The following is a 9154-nucleotide window of genomic DNA, read 5'->3' as shown; positions in this document are numbered from 1 at the left end:
GCAAAAGCGCCTATGCTCAGTAAATATGTTTTTAATAGTTAAAAACATTAACTCTATGCTGCTCGTTTTCTACCTATTAAAAACAACCGTGGTTTACGACGGAGAATAAAATAAAAGCGGGGCCGGTCTCCCGGTCTCCAAGGAGACGGAAGAGAGCGCGGAGGCGGACGCGCGAGTGTGACGCAACGCGAGGCGGGAGGGGCCGGCCCATCCGCCCTACTGCGCATGCTCGACGCTTCCGGCCCGGGGGGAGGGGCTGGCGCAGTGCGCACGCGCGTCGCGCCGGGCCCGGTTTTTAACTGGCTGCGTGGCCCGCGCCGTCGGTAAATGGCGTAGGTGGCGGGAAAGTTGAGTCCCTCGTGGCCGAGCCTTCAGGGCTATGTGCAGTGACTTCCACAGGGCTGAGTCTGGGACCGAGGTGAGGGCCGCCGGGGTGGGAGCGAGGGAGAGGAGAGCAAGGCCGCTGGCGGCCCAAGGAAGGCGGGCGGCAAAAGGAAGCCGCGGGACCCCGGAAGGTGGGGAAGGCCCGGGCGGCCAGCCAGGCGGGATCGGCTCCGGAACAGCTGGGCCGGGCCGGGCCGGCCCCGGGGCGCCCTGGGTGGGGAAGGGGCGTTTGCTTGGATGCCGGCGGTGCTAGCGTCCTCCGTCGCCCATCACCCTACCCAGGAGCGGAAGTGAAGTCTTCCGGTAGATCCCAGGACTTGCCCGGATGGTGTAAGGTAGTTCTCTACTTGCAAGGAGAACGGTCCAAATCCTGGCACCAGGCAGCTACAGCTCGAGGGGGCGAGTCGTGCCCGAGAAGCTAGGGGAAGGGTGGAGACTCCTCGTAGAAGCCGGTGTAGACGCTTTGCCCCAGCTGGCGGCGTTTGAGGAGGCTGCTGCACCTCATCCTTGTAGTCCACCTGGCGTTGTTTGTGGCTCGAAGCCCTTGCCATCCAGGAGTTCCTTTCCCACCCAGCTGATGCCCTCTGCAAGGACTGAGCCACAGGCCTAGCGCTTCTTGTGTGCCAACCACTAGTTAAGAGAGAGGACTGGGACACAGAAGACACAACTTAAGTCATGAAAGAGCTGGTGAGGTCGGCTGCGTTAAGACCTGCGGTGCCTGCAGAGAGGGCATGCTTTCCCGCTGAGGGGAAGACCAGCTTCAGGAGTCGGCTACACCAAGTGGCTAGGCAAGAGGGGATGATATTGAAAGCGAGGGTGGCAAGTGCAGGCATTCTGTGTTAATCAAGAGCGTGGCCTATGGGGGAACATAATCAGTTCTGTACAGGCCTGGCTGGAACAAAAGGGCAGGGGAGAATGTTGGGAAGCAATCCCTGAGAAGTAGGCAGAGTGGGAAGGTCAGGGAGAAACTCGGCCTTGGTGCTGTCCAGTCATAGCCCACCTCTGTTCTAAAATGAAGGCAGCCCGAAATACCAGAACAAATGAGCACGCCTGTTTGCGTGAAATTCGGATTTGGCCTGCAGGTTACACACATAGATAACTTTTGCAGTCAGAACAAGCCTAGCAGCCAGAAAATGGGAGTCTGGCATGGTAAGGTCATAGAACAGAATGTAACATGTGCCTACCTGGACTGTCTAGAGAGCCTAAGCAAGGTTGCCTCGCTCACTTTACTTTGAAGAATGGGGTGAAGTGGAGCAGGGTAGGAAGCTAAGCAATTGGTGCTATTCTGGCTTGCTTTCTATTAACAAAGTCAACTAAGCAAGCCTCTTTTCCTATGAGTGTTTTTGGGACTATAAGGCCACTACTTAACACTGCCTTGGACACTTTCCTTTTGTGCACATTCATCTGCTTTGGGTTCTACGGGGTGGAGGAATTGTGTTCAGTATCCCAAGACACTGAACTAAGCTCCTTCAACATTTTAATTCATTAGTGTTACAACCTCAACACAACGTTCTCAATTTAGAGAAGACAAGCACTTGAAAACAATTTACAGTAGAACAATCCATTTTTACCTTGTCTTTGCACAGTAGCAATGGGACTTCTATGTCTCACTGAAATTATTAGAAAATAGTCCGTGATTTTGACAGTATTTTGGTACTATCCACCACATGGCTTCATTTACACATAATTAAATAATGGTATACTTTTCACTTTCTAAAAAGTCCTAGTATGCCTTGAATTTAAAAATAACTGATGGATAAAAAATTGGAAGTTAGTTTTGGTTGCTATGAAATATGTTGGGTTAAAAAAACCTGATTAATCCCTTATATTATTACTGAATTTATACATACGGCAGAAAAGTCTTGTCTAACAAAGTGACTTGTTTGAATTGTTAACATTATCCACTGTTTCCAGGTTCTGGGAGGTACTATTGACTGCTGCTATGCTTGGCCACTGCACTTATTAAAATTCCCTGTTGGCATCGTAAAACATTGTTTTGAATATGCTCAATGGTTGATAGGTTTCCTCCCTTGAAAATAAACTTGATTTTTTTTAAATAACAGTAGAAAGATACGGATTTGGTGGTAAATGTTTTGGAATTAAGTCTGTCCCTATATCCTCAACTAGACTACCCATTCCTTCCATTTTATATAGTCAGTATTAGTATTTGGTATATAAACAAGTGATATGAATATATAGTTTGCTGTAGGGTGTGTATGCTCACCAGAGAGAGAGAGAAAGGAAGAATTCATTCTCTGAAGGATGGCCACACTAATCCCTTCTCCATTCTCCTCTTGGGGTTTAGACATGCACAGACACGTGCCTGGCCTGTTTTTCAAGCTGCTGCGTACCTAGGGCTTGAACTATGCCATCAGACATATGGGATCTAGCCATGTTAATCATGCCACTTGCTGGCCCTGAATATTGCAAGGATAAATGAATACAATACTTTTTCTAAATTACTTACTAGCTCATATTTTTCTGTAAATCCTCAGAATCATAGTCTTTCTTAGAGACTTTCAGAAAATTGTAAAAATGTAGATTTCTAGGATTTTATATCTTTTACATAATGAGATTTCCTGTTTTTTTTCTTTTGTAAGCTCCTTGCCCGACTTGAAGGTAGAAGTTCCTTGAAAGAAATAGAACCGTATTTGTTTGCTGATGAAGAGTCACCTGTACATGGTAAAAGATAACTTCAAATAAATATAGTGTTATCCATTAAGTTTTATATGTAAAACAAGTTTCTTTTTCACATATATGTGTGTGTATATATATATGTATATATGTGTGTGTGTGTATATAGCAAGAAGTATATAGGTTAACTTGTATAGTTAAAAAGGAGAACAGGTAACACTTCCTCATCTGTGTCATGAGAGTGTGGCTCACCTGCAGTAACCCTTCCTAATGTACCCTGACCTCCCTCTCTCATCCTAACATACAATATTTGTAGACATTTGGTTATTATAGTTCATTTTTTATTCTTTAGAAATTTTCAGAATTACTGGAAGTCCTCAGGTATCTATTTGTTAATATTTCAACAGCAGGGTAAATAGGTACCTACTTCTTCTATCACTAATACTGTGGGGAAAACTTAGAAAGGAGGTAGTATGCTTAGGTTCTGTTTTTGTTTCTTTTTTTTTCTTTTTTTTTTGCTTTTTGACAAAAGAAGAAACCTTATTGAGCCCCCAGCCCTAGTTTTCTTTCTCCTGGACGGTCTTGGTGTTGGAGAGACGCCCGTCGCCGCTGGCAGCGATAAAACCCACTTTGCCACCAGCATCCCTGCGGATGGTGCAGGGCTTGCCGATGTGCTGGTGGTCGTCGCCTCCAAAGGGAGGTTCCACGGGATTCATAGCCACGACCCGCACATGTGGCCAACAGTTCCTCTTTGCCTTATACGTATGGTAGGCACGGCCAGCTTTCAGGATAGGCTGGTCAGCCCTCCCACCTCCAGCCACCACACCGACCACAGCTCTGTTGGCAGAGGAGATGACCTTGAGCCTGAAGGTAGCTTCACTCGGGTCGTCTTGGTCTCCAGGTTTGGGAGACTACGGCAGCATAGTTCCCAGGCTGCCCCCCCCCTCCCCCCGCCCCCGTCTCTTCCAAGCAGCGCACGATCGTGCCCTCAGGCATGGTGCACGGGTAGGGCATTGCCAGTGCTGAGCCGAGCCTTATTGCCGCAGTGCACGAACTTTCGGCCCATGTGGATGCCCTCGGCCGCGTCCCGGAAGACCAGCTTCGCAAGGGGCGCGGCACCGCTCGAGTTGTGGATCATGTCCTTCACGATGCCCTTGATGTAGCCCTGCGGCTCAGGGAGATCCACGGCCCGCAGGCTCTGGGCGCCCTTGCGGTGCTTCACGTGCTCACGGAACACCGAGCCCACGCCCTTCCTCTACCCACGGATCCCGTGGCCCCTGGCGGCGGATCTGTTCGCTAGGCGACCGAGAGAGCTGTTTTTGTTTTAAGGTAAACTCAACAGCTTTTGGAGCTATAATTCACCCATCTAAGTATAGTTCAATGATTTATAATATTGTCACACAGTTGCAAACATCATTCCAATTGATTTTAGAACATTTTCATCACCACACAAAGAAATTCATGCATATTAGTAGTCACCGCATTCTCTCCATGTCCCTCAGCCCCAGGCAGCTGCTCTTCTGCTTTCTACCTATATGCTTTGACCTTTCCGGACATCTCATGTTACTGGAACTGTACGGATATCTTGTCTTTTCTGTGACCAGCTTCTTTCACCTTGTATAATCTTTTCAAGATACATCTTATTGTAACAAGTACCAGTAATTCCTTCCTTATAGTTGTCTGATATTTCATTGTGTGGGTATACTACATTCTGTTTGTTCATTCATCAGTTGATGGGCATCTGGGTGGCTTCCATGTTTTTGGAACGACGCTGTCAGGTTATTTGTGTACAAGTTTTTCTTAATTTTTTTTAAGAGGTTTTTGCTATAGGACGTGTGCACTTGCCAGAAAGAGAGAGACAGAGAGACAGAAAGCGAGAAATCACCCCCCAGGGGGGATGGCCACACCGCAATCCCTTCTCCTCCATTCTCTTCTTGGGATCTTGGGCACACATGCACGCGACTCGGCTCGGCATGAGTTTAGGACACCGGGTCTGGGACTGGAACCACAGTCGACTACATGGGAGTTCAGCGACATAGCCATTACACTAACTGCTGGTCCTGTGTACAAGTTTTTCTGTGGATAGATATTTTCACTTCTCTTGGGTAATATGTAGGGCAGAGATTGCTAGGATATACGAAAACTCTTCTTTTGACCTTTGAGAAACTGCTGATCTATTTTTCAAAGTAGCTTCACATTTTACTTACCACCAGCACTGCAGTGTAGAATGGTTCCAATTTTCCCACATCCTAGGAATAATTGTTACTGCCTTTCTTTTTGATTATATAGCCATCCCAGTCAGTATACAGTACTTGTGGTTTTGAAACTTTTCCTTGATGGATAATAATGCTGTGCATCTATGCATGTGATTATTGGTAGTTTGTATATCTTTTGAGAAATGTCAGCTCCTTTGCTGATTTAAAAACAGGGTTATTTGTCTTTTTATTATTGAGTTATGGAAGCCCTTTATATATTTCAAATACAAGCCCTTTATCAAATATATGATTTTGCAGGTATTTTCATTCAGTTTGTGGGTTTTCTTTTCTGTCTTGGTGATGTCCATTGAAACAAAAAAAATACTAATTTTGTTGAAGTTCGGTTTATTTTTTCTTCTGTTGCTCGTGATTAGGTAGCATATCTGAGAAGCTATTGATTAATCCAGTGTCAAGAAGAACAGTGGCTTTTTGTTGTTGTTACTGATTTCTGCTTTCATTCTTTTCTGACTAGAGAACATGCTTCTGTGATTTCAGTCTTTTTAAATTTATTGAGATTTGTTTTATGGCCTAATTACAATTTATTCCGAAGACTATTTTATGTACACTTATAGAAGATCCTCTTCTTCGGTGGTTGGATCTCTCTTACTTTTAGGGTTTTTTTTTGGTGTTATTCAAGTCTTCTGTGTTTGTTAATTGTCTGTTTCTCCCTTTGTTCTGTCAGATTTTGCTACAAGTATTTTGGGGCTTCGTGTATTATTGGGCACATATAAATTTATAATTATTATGTCTTAATTGCTGGTTGACTCATTTATTATGTAATAACTTTCTTTGCCACCTTTCACCCATTAGAATGACTAATATCAAAACATAAAATGATAAGCATTGGCAAGGATGTACACTATTGGTGAGATTGTAAAATGGTGAGACTGTTATGGAAACAGTATGGTACTTCCTCAAAAAAATTAAAAATAGAAATAGCATATGATCCATAATTCCACATCTGGGTGTATACCTAAAAGAATGTAAAGCAGATTCTTGCAAACTTATGTTTATGTTTATAACATTTTTATTCACAACAGTCAACAGATAAAAGCAACATGAATGCCTGTTGATGTTTGAATATATAAACAAAATGTGGTATGTATGTATAATGGAATATTATTCAGCCTTCAAAAGAAAGGAAATCTTGTTACATGTTACAACATGTGTGATCCTTGGGAACAATATGCTAAGTGAAATAAGCCAGATACAAAAAGTCAGACTACATGGTTCCACTTAAACAAGGTACCTAAAGCAGCTAAATGCAGGGACCAGACTGGCTTAGTGGTAATACAACTGGACTCACATGGGGAGGTCACAGGTTTGTCATGGGCCCTGTCTGTACACAGTGGTCCACATACATGTCCATGATCCAGGCTGGCTGAGGATGGATTGCATCATGAAGGCTATGTTAGGGAAGCACCTCCCCACACTCTGTCTCTCTTATGGAAGAAATAAATAAACATTTAAGAAAATTAATTAGGAAGTAGTTAAATTCATAGAGATAGAAACAAGAACAATAGTTACCAGGGGCCAGAGGAGAGTCGGGAGAAATAGAGTTGCTGTATAATGGGTACAGGATTTCAATTTTACAAGATGAAAAAGTTTTGGAGGTCTATTTAATAGCAATGTAAATACACTTAACACGATTGAACTGTTCACTTAAAATGGCTATGGTGATCAATTTTATGTTGTGTTTTAACCACAATTTTAAAAAAATCCTTTCACTCTAATAACAATTCTTTGTCTGATAATAATATAGTCACTTCAGTTCTCTTTTGGTTACCATTTGCACAGTATATAGTTCTCCTTTTACTTTGGAGCTATTTGTGACTTGGATTGTAAAGTGTCTCTGTTGTACATAGCCTATAGTTGGATCACAGTTTTAAAATTTCATTCTGCCAGTCTCTGCCTTTTGGTTAGATTATTTTATCCATTTACATTAATGTACTTAGAATTTATGACTCATTTTGCTGTTTTGATGTCATCCGATTCTCTTGTCCTTCTTTGCCATTTTCTTTTGTGTTAAGTAGAAGTTTTCTGGTGTACCATTTTATAATAATTCCCTTGTCATTGTTTTCACTTTAAAAATTTTTTTTTCTTCTGGCATAGTGGTTATGACACTGAACTTCCATGTGGGTCAACTGTAGTTTGCATCCCAGACCTGGCGGCTCTAAAATCATGCCAGGTGTGTGTGTGTGTGTGTGTGTGTGTGTGTGTGCGCGCGCGCGCACATGCCCCAAATCCAAGGATGAGAATGGAGAAGTGATTGCAGCATCGCCATCCACCCGAGCAGTGATTTCTCACTTTCCCTCTGACTGTGTGTGTGTGTGTCTCTTTCTCTCCTGAGTGCATTTGCCCTATGGCAAAACCTTAAAAAAAAAATTGGGGGGGCTGGCAGGTGGTGTTGTGGTTGAGGCACTGGATTCCCATATGGTCTACTGCAGTTTGAGTCCCAGACCTGGAGGCTTGTTTTCTCACTCTCTCTGTTCAGAATTGAAGAAAAATAATAAATAAAAAATAAATCTTTAAAAAATTTTTTTAAAGTGATTGTCCTGGGATTACAATTAATATCTTAATTTATAACAATCTAGTTTGGATTAATTCCACCTTCATTTTGGTAGTTTATAAAAACTTTGCTACTATACACCCCCATTTCTTCTCCTTGCCCTGTGCGGTTACAAATCACATCTTTATACATTACATATTCACCAACACATTTCTTATTACTGAATTAAAATTGTTAAGTATAGAAGTGTTTTTTAATGCTAGAGGTCACATGCACTTGCAAGAGAGCACATGTTGGGACCAGCAGTTATCATAATGGCTGTGTACCGGATTCCCACGTAGTCGACTGCAGTTCGAGTCCCAGACCCGGTGGCTTAAACTCACACCAGGCATGTGTGCGTGTGTGCCCAAGATCCCGAGAGGAGAATGGAGGAGAAGGGATTGCGGCGTGGCCATCCCCCGGGGGGTGATTTCCTGCTTTCTTTCTCTCTGTCTCTCTCTCTGTCTGGCGAGCGCACGCGCCCTATAGCAAAAACCTCTCCAATAAAATAAATTAAAAAAAAAAAAAGAGAGCACATGTTCATGTGTGCAGACAATGCCCAACAGGGCACTGTTAAGTGACAATCCTTCTTCCTCTGAGTTTTCCATCCCATCAGGATTCTGGGCATGCATGCACATGTGAAACTATTGGAGCTGGAACTCAAACCCTGGTTGGCCATGTGGGATCTGGCTGCTTCTGTATAGTACCTAAACACTGCACCATGGGGCTAGCCCAGATACAGTTATTTTATAAATAGATAGGTGAAAAAAAAATACAATATAAAACACCATCTTTTAGATTTACCTTTGTAGTTACATTTACTTGTGCTCTTCATTTCTTCATCTGGATTCAAGTTACTGTCTAATGTTCTTTCATTCAGCCTGGAGTCCCTTTAATATTTCTTGTACAGCAGATCAGCTAGCAAAAAGAAAAAAAAAAAGCCATTTTTAAACCATCAGTAATAAAAGATAAAGTTTGATCAGATATTAGACAAAAAACTAAACTGTATATTCTCTATAGGAAAAGATATTAAGGTGCACCTTATGAAACTATATTAATAGTTGGTACAAAAAAGAAATATGTTGGGACCAGCAGTTAGCGTAATGGCTATGTCACTGGACTCCCACGTAGTCGACCGCGGTTCAAGTCCTGGACCCGGTGGCTTAAACTCACACTGGGTGCAGATGCGTGCGTACCCAAGATCCTGAGAGGAGAATGGAGGAGAAGGGATTGCGGCGTGGTCATCCCCTCTGGGGGGTGATTTCTGGCTTTCTGTCTCTCTGTCTCTCTCTGTCTGGCGAGCGCACGCGCCCTATAGCAAAAACCTCTCCAA

General features: G+C 43.3%; 1 protein-coding gene and 1 pseudogene across 4 annotated transcripts in view; one reads left to right on the top strand and one right to left on the bottom strand.

Annotated features, from left to right (window-relative positions):
* The first annotated feature begins 244 nt into the window (after positions 1-244).
* XRCC2 (X-ray repair cross complementing 2) overlaps positions 245-9154 on the top strand; it is a 118963-nt gene continuing 110053 nt past the window's right edge. For 2 of the 4 annotated variants that reach the window (XR_003549638.1, XR_003549639.1), the window contains exons 1-3: positions 245-418; positions 1403-1533; positions 2985-3066. Coding sequence is in view for 2 of the 4 variants with exons in the window: in XM_006150243.1 (XP_006150305.1) it covers positions 380-418; positions 2985-3066 (121 nt within the window). In the remaining 2 variants the exon portion in view is untranslated. The remainder of the gene's footprint in view (positions 419-1402; positions 1534-2984; positions 3067-9154) is intronic. The other 2 variants (XM_006150243.1, XM_006150242.2) reach the window with 1 other exon arrangement.
* LOC102473537 (60S ribosomal protein L8 pseudogene) lies at positions 3576-4502 on the bottom strand (annotated as a pseudogene).

The sequence above is a fragment of the Tupaia chinensis genome, unplaced genomic scaffold, assembly GCF_000334495.1.
Source record: "Tupaia chinensis unplaced genomic scaffold, TupChi_1.0 Scaffold000280_1, whole genome shotgun sequence".
Taxonomy (NCBI): domain Eukaryota; kingdom Metazoa; phylum Chordata; class Mammalia; order Scandentia; family Tupaiidae; genus Tupaia; species Tupaia belangeri.
Note: the sequence above shows the minus strand (reverse complement) of the source record. Positions and strands in the feature narration are given on the sequence as shown.